Source organism: Ictidomys tridecemlineatus, chromosome 6, assembly GCF_052094955.1.
Source record: "Ictidomys tridecemlineatus isolate mIctTri1 chromosome 6, mIctTri1.hap1, whole genome shotgun sequence".
NCBI classification, from domain to species: Eukaryota; Metazoa; Chordata; class Mammalia; order Rodentia; family Sciuridae; genus Ictidomys; species Ictidomys tridecemlineatus.
In genome coordinates this window covers 126,303,884-126,316,543 of record NC_135482.1, presented here as the reverse complement: position 1 = coordinate 126,316,543, position 12,660 = coordinate 126,303,884, and the positions used below count along the sequence as shown (strand labels likewise).

The following is a 12,660-nucleotide window of genomic DNA, read 5'->3' as shown; positions in this document are numbered from 1 at the left end:
GCTTAAAAGGGAAAATTACTAATAAAAGTTTACGTTTGGCTCAGTGTCCATCATACTCAAAATTTTCATATCCTTTTGCACATGGTAAACAAAATACTTCTCTGTGCCCAACAGAAACCCTTCTTTTGTGTGTGTGCATTATGTATGTATTTGCGTATTACTTCTGACTTGACTGACACACTATTTGAAGAAAGCACATTTGAAAATAGACTTTTCACTTTAGCTTTATTGTAATGAGCAATATCTTTAATTTTCTTGAAAGGCACCCAAGAATAATTACTTTTGTGAACCAAAAATATACAAAACTGTACAGAATAAATAGTTCATAGAAATCTAGCTATACCTTCTTGCAAAATAAAGCTACATTGTGCCTTTCTTGAGGCAACTTAAATCACTTACCTTTAGAAGTGCCTTTTCTACTAATTTATGGCATCTATCAGTATACATCAATAAAAATAAAATAACAATCTTTACTACTTGTTTTATACCTTTGAATTACTTGCCACAAGGAATGTATTTCTATCATGTTCATTCAGATATACAAAGGATTAATACTATGAATGAAAGCAAACTTAGGTGATCTAATCATATTTACAATTGAATCTCAGTAGCATTTTAAAAATATTCCAAGAAGCATTAAACTTTTGAGCACAGACAACATACTGTAATTCACAGCAGCATTGACATTAAGAATCTCCACACAAAGTGTATAGAAAACCAAAAATTTGCTAATTTATTCCACCTGAACTATTAATAATATTTGTTTTGTAAATTCAGAAAACATTTGGGTGGTATTTGATTAACCCTCCGTTGTTCAAATTGTGGGGCCACCCAAATTGTCCCAATAATTACAACCATTCCACTTTTTTCTTTATTATTATAAATCTCAAGTTCAATTTTCTTTTGCATTTATTGCAAGAAAATTAAATGTTTGACAATGCACATTCTGAAGTATATACTGGTTATAAACAATATATTCCTTACATATTATAACTACATGTATAGGTATAGTTTTTAAATAATGAAATCCAATTTTATTTAATCCATGGGTAAATTAATTCAAGAAGATAGGGTGATTTTAGTGTTCAACCCCTATCTTAGATGTGCAAGAGGACTTCTATGAAACACTTTTAAGCATATGGAGAAATATTACTGTAATCCTTGTATGAATTACATGCAAGGATTTATGTTATTTGGGACAAACTACATTGCCTGAAGATAATGCCATGGCTTCTCCCAGTGATCCCTGAGTTTCTTTTTCTTCTTTTTTTCTCCCCCATAGGATTACTGCTGTGCTTAAGTTCTGATTGATGACACACTCATGTAAGGCACTTATTTCCAAAGTTTGGACTTAAGACAGAACCACAGCATTTCTGTGAAAGTCCTCAAATTCTCCATCTATGTTTGCTGCTCCAGGACTTCTAAATAGTCAGGTTCGGCATGTAAATTAGCTTTGAGCTCAAAATACTCATTTTTAGTCTGTTCCACTAATACCTTTCTTGGCCGTGAGTACATTAATGTTTCCATTAATTTCAACTCTTCATGGGCTCTAGGATAATGCACCTCCAAATCAGGCTGGAGCTGGGCAATATTTTTCCTTAGGTACTCTGTGATTCCCAGTTGCTGAAGTTCTCTTTCTTTCTCTAAAATATTCCTGTATAATGAACTGGCATCCTGGAAGGACAAAAATTCTGTTGATTGGTCTGTAGTTTTGTATTTCATATTTGACCCTGTGAGTGGCGAATGGTTTTCCCTTTCTAAAAGACTTCTTTGGAGATGTTTTACATCACTTCCTTCTTTCTCATTCCTTTCTTCTTCTTCTTCTTCCAAATGCTTTGGACCAAATGATGGACTTCTATAAACATGAACCATGGGGCTCACCATGTGCTGCTCATAAAGAGAGGCAGAAGGTCTTTCAGTTGTGTGATGAGTTGTTTTATGGCCATACATGCTGTATTGAAGATGCACAGGACTGTTGTCTTTAATTTGCTCATCTACTTGTTTCTTTTTGTATCTTCTTCTGCGGTGGAGAACAAGAACCACTATCCCTGCGGCACAGAACACAATAGTTATAAACACAATCAGGAGTCCTAATATTAGAACTGAGAGTGGTACAGCATCAGTAAGAGATTTTAAAATAGTACCAGCTGTATTTGTCGTTGTTGTAGGAGTAGTAACAATAACATAACTGGTCTGAGTTGGGTTATTTACTAAACCTGGGCAAAGAAGTTCACTATTGAGGGCCTTTAATTCCTTTTTGTCAAGGTGCCCTGGGGAAGTGCAGAGGATATCATCTGTCACTGTGTTCTTGCTTAATTTTTGTATCCATTGCTGCAATCCAACTAGGTCACAGGAGCAGTCCCAGGGGTTATCCTCAAGGTCAATCTGGGTCAGTAAGTCAAGATCATCCAAGATGTTACTCACAGGTAGATGGGTGAACTGGTTTGTTTTAAGATTTACCCTAGTTAAGGGAACTCCTGAAAAAATATGCAGTGGCAAAACTTGTAGGAGGTTGTTGTTTAAATAGAGGACTTTGAGTTTAGGCATTGGGTTAAATGTTCCGGGTAATATTTCTTTGACTGCATTGTATTCAAGATATAAGTACTCAAGATTGTCAAGACCAAGAAACATGCCTCTATTTAATTTAGTCAGATGATTACCATTTAGGTAAAGTTTTTGTAGTCTTGTTAGATTCATAAACGATCCTTCTTCAAGAACTTCAATACGATTGTTTCCCAAATGAAGCATTTCCAAAGTAAAATATTCCACTAGATCAGACTTCATTACAGTATGAATAATATTCCCTGCTAGAATAAGCTTTCTAGGATTCTGTGGAGGCGGTTTTAAATCTGATAAGCTTTCAATATTACGCTCTTGACAGTGTATTAGAAGTCCTGATGGGGATAGAACTTTGCAGTTACAAGGAATAGGACAGTAGGGTGCTGGAAGTTGAGTGGATGGCTTTGTAAGATAAGGTATCAAACCTGGTGCTTTGGTAGGTGGTTTGAAAATGGGTGTGATCTTGGTTGACATACGACTATCACTTATTGAAGATGTCACAGGCAGATGCAATGATCCTGAAGGATCTTCATGTTCTTCATACACTGGTGGAGTAGGGCAAATTGATTCCTTTTTCAGTCGACTTAGTATGCTTCCTTTGAAGACTGGAGGACTGTTGCATACAACATCACCAATTACAGACTGTGGTGGCATATTTTCCAACCAAATTTTTAGCTGTAATAAGTCACAATTGCAGGCCCACTTATTGTCCTCCAACTGGAGATCCAATATTCGACCAATGTGTTCTAAAAAGCCAACATAAGGCAATGTTTGCAACTGATTTCCACGAAGATCCAGATGGGTTAAAGGAACAAATCGGAATATGTTTGGAGGCAGACTCTCAATAGCGTTATCATTTAAAATTAACACTTTAAGTCTGTTGAGCTTGCTAAAGGCACTTGGTTCAATCACTGTAATAAAATTGTTATCAGCTTGTAGGAATTCCAGGTTTTCTAGTCCATGAAAGGTATCCTCTTTCAGAATTTCTAGAGAATTGTGATTGATATGAAGTTGCTTAAGGAGGCCAAGGCCATTAAATGCACCAGTCTCAATATCTGCAATATTGTTAAATCCAAGGTGTATTGAGATAGCATTGGTAAGCCCAGAAAATTCATTTGTGTGAAGCATTGTCAAGCCATTATTCAATAAGCTTAGGTGGAAAGGTCGTGATGGTGGCACAGATATCTGGGATAACTTCTTGATACCTTTTTCTTCACAATTTATTAACATTGTCCCGTCTTTTTCCTCACAATGGCAAAGAGAATCACAAGAACCTCTGATTGAGGGTATCGGCAATTGGGACTGTAAAGATATACAGGCAAGGAGAGATGAACATAAGAGATGAATCCACAGCTTCATGTTGTCATGTGATGAAATCTGATTCTGTAAAATAAAATGCAATAAGAAGGGATTTTATTGGGGGGAGCAGGGACATGAATTTGACATTTTCAAAATGATAGGTCTTCCACTAAAGAGGAAATTACTTGTTACTATGAAAATATAAATACTTTGCACATACATTTTTTCTTTTTAAATTTCTCATAATACTTGGACAGGCATATTTTGGGTTACTTTTAACATGCACCATGGTCAAAATATAAAATTTAGGAGAGCAACAATTTGTAATATTATGTCAACATATTTGTGTTCATATCTGTCAAATAACTAGCCTTATAAAAGATAAGAGAGGCGCTTTCTGGCTAACTGGACCACCAACATTTCAATATGATGTAAAATTATACATGTGAGAATGCCTTAATATTTTTTAACACTAAAGTAAAGGAATTTAAGACTGGAGGATTATAATATAAAAATATATGTAGGTATTAGCCAAAAGCCTAGAGAACTACAGGAAATGTAAAAGTTATAGAAAGAATGTATACACATGTGTGTATGTATGTAAGAATGTTTCCAAGTGTATGCATTATATTCATGTATTTATAACCCTGTCTGTGTTTTAACCTATTTTTATTTCGAACCAAGATGCTTATTAACTTGATTTTTTAATTTCAAAACATTAAGAAAAATCTGTCCTCGATGGCTAATAAGCCAAGGCATTGTGAAAAGAACTCTGCGTTGACTATTTTGTCTGAGTCAGTGTGTATAATAGTAGCATCACACATATAGGCTTAAGATTTTATAGTCAAATTTCATTGAAAGCACGCTTTATTTTGTATTTCTAAATATAGAATACTTCTGGCTACTTTTTAATTCTGTTATGGACAAGTTTGAAGTTATCAAAAACTAAAGGAGACTGATCTGCAGCACATTTTTCAGTCCATTGTGGAAGAATAAACAACACCTCATGTTCACTTTAAGCAAATGACTTTCTATTGAGGTCTTGAAATAGGCTTTAGGGCACTCAAAGTCATTCTGTAATGGAGCAGTCAATTGCCTTTATTATAAGGCCTAAAGTCTCAAACAAGAAACTCTGAAACAAACTGCACAATTCAAAATACTTCCAGATATGTCTCATTTGGTTAAAAAAAAAAGTTCATATTAACAACATCACATTTTCCTAGCCCTTCAAAATCTAAATGTGCATGTGAAACAGCAATTCTAAAAGACTCTGACTTAGACATAAAAACAATGGTAAGGTAAGCATATATAACTCTAAAGGTATCTAATTTTATTCCTTTCCTTTAAATATTGCTCCTAAATTTACATAAAACAAATAGAAAGTTAAATACCACATCTTATGACTACTGAGCTTTTGAAAATGCCAAATGTTTTCATTATCCTAGTTCACGTGTGAATAGTAACTGTGGATCTAATTAAAGCTCACAATGAGATAAAATATCCTAGAACCCAATCATTAATCCTGAAAGTAATTTTTATTTCCCAAAAATACATTATTTCATTGCAAATACATGGAGCCTGAAATTTCTGAAAGGCAAATGGCAGTTGAGCCACTGAAGGAAGAAAACAATACAGTCTACATAAAAAAAGTTACAAGAATTTACATTTCTTTAGGGAAACTGTTTGATTTTACATAGCTCTGAGTGCTGTGCTTAGAGTGAAGGAGCTTGTAGTTGGAGTCTTCAACTTGTGGATTAGCTTTCCAAAACACTCTAAGTACCTCTCCATAAATTACAAACAATGAATATAATTCATTAAATGAAGTACAGCATCTTGGGAAAATAGTAAATAATTTCTAGTTGACAACATCCATTTCATTATTTTAATCTTACATGCTTTTTATTCTCTTCAAAATGTGCTGTGGAACAGTTTCTAATCTTATCAGAAATTTTAAGAGTGTTTTTACAGTAACCATGTCTGATACAATGTGAAAGAGGCCATAACTCCCTGTTTATATATTTTTCAGAAAGTGTATGTCAGAAACAATAAAAGTAATATACAAAATTAAAAGAATTTTTGTAGAATATTCTGCTTATATTTTAAATTCAGCAATGACATTTGGAAGCGATCTTCCCTTCAGGAAGTACACATATTTAGTTTCCAATAACAAACTGCATGTTGTAAAAGAAATAGTGGCATATTATTATATTTGTGCTTCTCCACAGCCAGCTGTTGGACTAAATGTCTGCTGCTCAGAGAAACAGGCATCTGCTACAGCATTAGTTGGGCCACTGAGCAAAATGAAACCAAATATCACTTAAGGCAAAGTTATTTTGTTTCAATAAGAGGCAAACATATAAATTTAATCAATTTATGATAATGCAAAAATCAGGATAAGAAAAGCTTGGAAACATTCATCTTACCTGTAAAGCAGACTCTTCCTGACGTTATCTGTAATGCACAGCTGGAAGAGGTGTTCAAAGTAATTCAGTTTTGTATTAAAACAGAAAACACCAACTGTCAAGTACTTTCTTCTCTCAGATCACTTTTTGACAAGTCCCATAGCTTTAGAAAGTTAAAATCTCTGGTGAAGCACAAAGCTATGAGCATTTCATTGAAAATATTGCAAGCAGAGTACATACTAGAGCATCCTGAAGCAGTTGTCCTTTTCTCCCCCAATTAAAATTCACAGCATACTTCACAGCTATGCTGACTTTTTTGCATATAGTTAACCATTTGCAAGCTGCTGAATGCAGCCAATAAACAAGATGTTTAACAGAGCTGGGATTGATCACTCTTGCTTTCTTAGGTTGTAGATCCAAGCTGCAGCAGTGCTCTCCTTCCTTCCTTTCTAGTCTTTCTTGTTAGCTCAGTTTGTTATTAGTCAGATTGCCAAGGGCTGGGAGGGAGGCGTAAATAAAGAGACTTCTTGGCTTTTGACTCAGCCTTTAAGCCCTTCCCCATCAGAGCACTTTAATCCGCCCGTGTCATATAACACAAGAGACAGCTCCACCTTGGGACTGCTCAACTCCTCCTCTTTCTGAAAATGATCTTTCCCCTCCTTTTAATACCAAATATGGAACAAGTGATTTTGATGGAAATAATTACCTGTTGTTTAAAATGTTTAATAGTATATTGTGTTATTTATGGGAAATTAAATAATGTATTCTGTTAAATTCTTATCTAACTCAGTACTGTACTGCACACACAAGTGCAGAAAAACAACAGGCATGCTGCCTGTAGAAGAGCTGCTTCCTGTAGTTTCTTTTGTTTTTGTTGGTGTTCAGAGGTGAAATTGTGCACTAATTAAATTTTAAAATGGTAACATAAACTGCTTCCCTACAACATATGTCTATATGTATTTACTATTTCAAGTTTTTTAATGTGAGTGACTGTGTTTTATATTTCATTATTTCTTTCACATTATTTCTTTCAATAATGAAGCTAGAAATAAGGTCTCATTCAGTTATTAAAAATAATATTTAGAGTAAAACTATTATAATTTTAAAACATTTTCAAAGTTTTACAATATGATTGCCATTGATATAACACAGCTTAGCATTCATAAAGACATAAAATTCTACCTTCATGTATAAAATTCAGCAAGTTAAATTAAATATGTACAAATGACAATATCCTGATTTTTATACTATTAGGTCAGAACTATTTTTTCCCAAAAAGATTTTATTTAACTTTCACTTCAAAAATTTTTCTGAATGACCTTAAAGAAACTCTCTACAGATTCTTTATTTCCCCAAATTTTTGTTTATACAAAATCATTTATCCTTACCTACATTTCAAGTAAACATTTTTGCATTCAAAATAAATACAGTATAAACTATCATTTTTTAAAAATATTCTGTTTAGATTCACTATTGACTAAAGATTCCAGAGGCCACTTAATACAAATTAAGTCTCATTTCCAAAAATATTATTTAATAAAAGGGAGTTTAAGCTTGTTTCAATTATCAAAATAGAAAAATAGAAATATTTAATTATTATTACCTGTTTGTATGCACTAAGATCCATATATTTTTCATAGTCTTAGTGTAGAATATTATTTTAAAATATAAAGTTTTATGATTATTTTTAATATTTCCACTTTCCTTTATATTGTATTCTCCACTCATTGAGTTCTTGACCTGTTTTAATAGCAATGTGTTTTAAGAAAGAATGGAGACAACAGAATGAGTAAAGAGAACAAATAAATATCAATAAAGAAAATTAGCAAGACTAAAAATCAAGAAAAAAAGTGTGACACTAAAAATATTCACAAACATTTCTGTTAACTTTCCCTTCTAATATGAAGTTAGTAGAGGCCCCCAGTGACTCCATATAAAAGAAAACTATGAACTAATCAATTAATGACAACTTATAGATTATGTTTATTGTGACCTTTAACATTATCTCTGCCTTTCGGTGTGGACATCTCTAAGTGGCAAACAGTAAGAATTACATTTATACTAAGAATACCAAGCAGTCAGAAGAAATAAACCCATCTCAGTCAACCTAGAGCACTTAGGACTAGGATACCTTGCCTTCCCTGCTTTCATGCATGGGGTAGAAATCATCATAATAGCCATAGGCCACAAAAACTAGATAGAAGAATATTTTATGAAATTTGTCAGTCTGATAATGTATGTATGTGGGACACATAGAATGAAAAGACCAAGAATGAACACTGAAAAGAAGAAATTGAAAGAGATTTATTCATTGTGCATAGGAGCACTTGCACCTCAGAGCATCTGTGCACTTTTTTCAGTGTCATATTTAAGAGGTAAAGTGAAGATATGCCAGATGCAGTTTAATTCCAGAATCTAAATGGCTTGCAGAGACAGAACTCTGAACCATCTGTGGTATAGACTGGGGCACATTAAAATACTCTGGCAGTAAAAGTATAATACTTGGTGACCCTTTGGGGATGATATGACTATAGGTACATTTTAAATATTCATAGCAAGTTTTATTCTTTGAAGAAAAAAATTAAAAACAAAAATAAATCAATGACACTTTCTACCTATTTATATAATTGTTTTAAAATATATATTCAACAGAGATCTTTGAGGAAAGTTTGTAGAGTTAGGAGATTACTGAAATTTATGATAATTCTACCAAAACAAAACATTTAAAATAAAAATTTAAGTTCACAGAGTCTTTGATGCATTAATTTCATAAACATTAATAAAGACATATTTCACATTGCTCCTTTTATAATAAACATGTACTTTAAATTTATGTCTGTAAAAATTATATTTGTTTTGTTATAAAACTTAAAAGAATCAAAAATAAATTAAAAATCTAAAATTGTTAATAACTCCATAGATTAAATACAACTCAGATGTTTATTATTTTGTATTCCTATTTGTCCATTGTATATACAAAAATAACTTTTAAAAATTAAAGAGATTAGGCTTAGTGGTGCATGCCTATAATCTGAGCAACTCAGCAATAGAATGGCAAGTTTAAGGCCATCCTGGGCAAGTTAGCTGAAATCTCATAGAGAAATCTCAAAGATGTCTGTTGAATATACATTTTGAAAATTATATACATATGTAAAAACTGTCATTAACTTTATTTTGAGAATGTTTCTCATAACAAATAATAAAATGTTATATATGTAGCTCAATGGTATAACACCTCTGGGTTCAATTCTCAGTATCAAAAATAAATTAAATAAATATCTTAAGAAAAGAGCTCTAAAAATATATACTAAAATTTACCTGAAATATATGATCTGACTTGTTTATATAAATACTCTTCATAGAATCTAATAACAAAGGAATATTTATTGCCTTTAATCTTTCATAATTCCACATTATATAGAAATCATTGCATTTATTCTTCATATATTGAACTTGGGGTTTTCATTCATATTGTCCTGGCAAAGAGACCTCAAACACTTTACAATCCTTTCTTTATTTGGATCCCTTAGAGTGGTAGTATAATTATTATTATGCCTGAAATTTTAATATTAATATACATTTTAATTAAGATAACTTTTGGATAAAGAAGAATAAAAGATTTTCTTGCCTACAGGTGAGAAAGACATATGCACATGTTCATCACGTACAATGATTTCTCTCAGTGAAAGTGTAGGGAAGATGTAATATTTTGCCCAGTCTCATATAAATGGGTGTAGAAAACTGAACATTTTGTACTAAGACTTTAATTAAAAAAAAACTTAATTTATTTAAAACTTAAGTTTCCTTCATGCATAAGTGATCTGAATGCAAACAGATAAAATTAATAATTACATTATTTTATTCTATGAGAAGTTTTATAACAAAACTTCCTGTTGGTGATTTAAAGTCTGTTGACACAAAGGATTTCACTAGATCATTGCTTAAACTGGCAAAATGTAAAACAAAACAAATCAATGCAAAGCAAAACAAAACCCTTTCTTACAAGCATGAACAATGAGCTGTTTTCATATAAAGGATACTGGGGATTTCATGAATCTCCCTGCTTCAAATAGATGACTAGACAGACATAAAAATAAAACAACTAAAAACAACCCGAATATATTGATGAATGTTTCCATGATGAATAATGAGCAATATGTAAGAGAAGGTGTATTGGAATAGTACTAGACTGTAAGTTGTTTTGATAGTGGAAGAGACTATTTGAAGCAGGGCTTGTATCTCCTTCATATTATTTTTTCCTCCATATCACTATAGAGTCTGTTAACACATTCAAACCTGTAAAATCATTTCTTTGTTTATTATCACTATTATGGATCATTGTACCTTTACTTGTTCTTCAGGACTTAGATTTGTTTTTTTTCTATATAATAAAAATTTAATACTAAAATTCAAGATTAAAAAGTAGTGACCATAAATAGATCCCCTGTATTTTTTCCAAATGTGGTTGTTTTAAAATTATTCTAACAAATCTATATGACTATATTACTTTATATCAAAAAGATTAATAATAATGATAATGATAACTACCACTGAATCAAACACATATGATAGATCATCTGTGGCAAACCACCTGCAGGAGATTTTAAATTCTAAATGTCTTCCCATTGCCCAAAACAATTCATTTGTCACAGCCTCTGCTCATCACACACAGCTGTGTCTTTGAGGGATGTAATCTTATTTTAATAGCTCAAACTTAATGTTATATATTGCATTTTGTAGTATAATATTTTTAAACGTGTTGTGTAATTTGGATAATGAATTTTTGGGTTGTAAATATCCACTCAAATACTGATAGAGGTATTTTTTTAAGAATCAATTTATATTCAACACATGAATATGCATTTCATACTTGTACACCTATGAAAAATTAGAACATAAAGATATATGTGGTTAATCTTAGTACAGTGCAACTACCTTTTGATGATTTTAATACATATATATTTAATGTATAATCATATTATGTATATGTCATGTACATGTAGCTATATCAATCTCCTATGTCTCTTTTAGAACAAATGAGTTTTCTGTAGAACACACTGCAAAATATGTATACCACATAATATTTTGTATTTAAGAAAATAAAGATAGCATTTTCTATAATTTTCATATTTCCATATACTAAAAGAGAACATAGGACACTGTGACAAATAATATATAACTTAAAAATATTAATGTTAATAAAATTTTAAGAAAAATAATATATACTAATAATCAAATAACTATAATAAGTCATATTTGTATTAATGGATAGAGTCCTTTTGCATTTTGGGGGGAGTGAGTGGGAAATTAGTTATATTCTGTGGATGAATAGCAAATAGTTTTTGGATATATCATATCATATTTTCCTAGGCAATAAAAAAGGCAAAATTTTCTCCTCCTAATACTTTTGTTTGAAATGAGAAAGATTTTAAATTTGTTCATCTCCACAGTATTTAGTTTGAGCTCACTTGACTACAGTAAAAAACAAATACTTTTTGAAACATTTTGGATCTGGCTAATAATAATAACCAAAGAGGCATTTCTAACAAGTGGTTCTTTATTTTCATCTCTAGTTACAACCTACTAGGTGCCACTAATATTTAGAACAAAATGATTTTTGAAGCATAGCTTTTCTATTATAAAAAAATGAATCAATTCAAAAATGCCCCTTACTTGCTCACCTTTCCTTTATATAAAGACACATGCTTTTTAGAAAATAAAATCTTCGATGTAAGTAGAAATTACTTTTTTATAATCTTTGATTTTGAAAGAGGAGAAATTTATGAAAATATGGATTTTCAATCAAACTCAACCTTTAATATTTGTAATAATATTAATAAGTGTTAAGAGAATCAGGTAAATCCTAACCACTGGTCGGTTTAAATCATTTTCATTCTTTTAGCACCCTCTGGTGGAAAGTTTTATTAAAAAAATAGCAAATGTAAAACAACAGTGTCTTATTATCAATATCCAGTTCATGTATGTAATTGTTAGACCAAAATTATCATTATGACATGTTAAAATAGTATTTAAAAATAATTAACTTTTAGTATCATTAGAAGCAAAGTATTATAAAATATTTTTGTAGGAATCACTGGCAATCTGTTGCTTTTATTCTCAGCATCTTTTTGCAAAGGGTTATAAAGATACTTCAAATTTTTTTAAAAAGCATGCTGCAGTTATTCATTAGAATAAAACTATCTTAGATGTATATTATTTTGGTTATTTACCTTAGATTTTTAGTATCATTAGAAGTAAACAAGAGTGCTGCAAATGTGTATACCCATTGTAAGTACTCTGTACTTAGTAACACAGTCATAACTTTGAAAAAAAACTTACCAGGCTACTACTCTTATAATGGAAAAACTTGACCATAAAGAAATATTGTAATGTCCAATAT

General features: G+C 31.4%; 1 protein-coding gene across 1 annotated transcript; it reads right to left on the bottom strand.

Annotated features, from left to right (window-relative positions):
- Positions 1–206: 206 nt before the first annotated feature.
- Slitrk6 (SLIT and NTRK like family member 6) lies at positions 207–6,877 on the bottom strand. Its single transcript, XM_005341305.4, has 2 exons — positions 6,282–6,877; positions 207–3,942 (listed from the first exon to the last, which is right to left on the bottom strand). Exon 2 carries the CDS (start codon positions 3,916–3,918, stop codon positions 1,399–1,401), a length of 2,520 nt encoding a protein of 839 aa, XP_005341362.2. The 5' UTR covers positions 3,919–3,942; positions 6,282–6,877; the 3' UTR covers positions 207–1,398.
- Between the last annotated feature and the right edge of the window lie 5,783 nt (positions 6,878–12,660).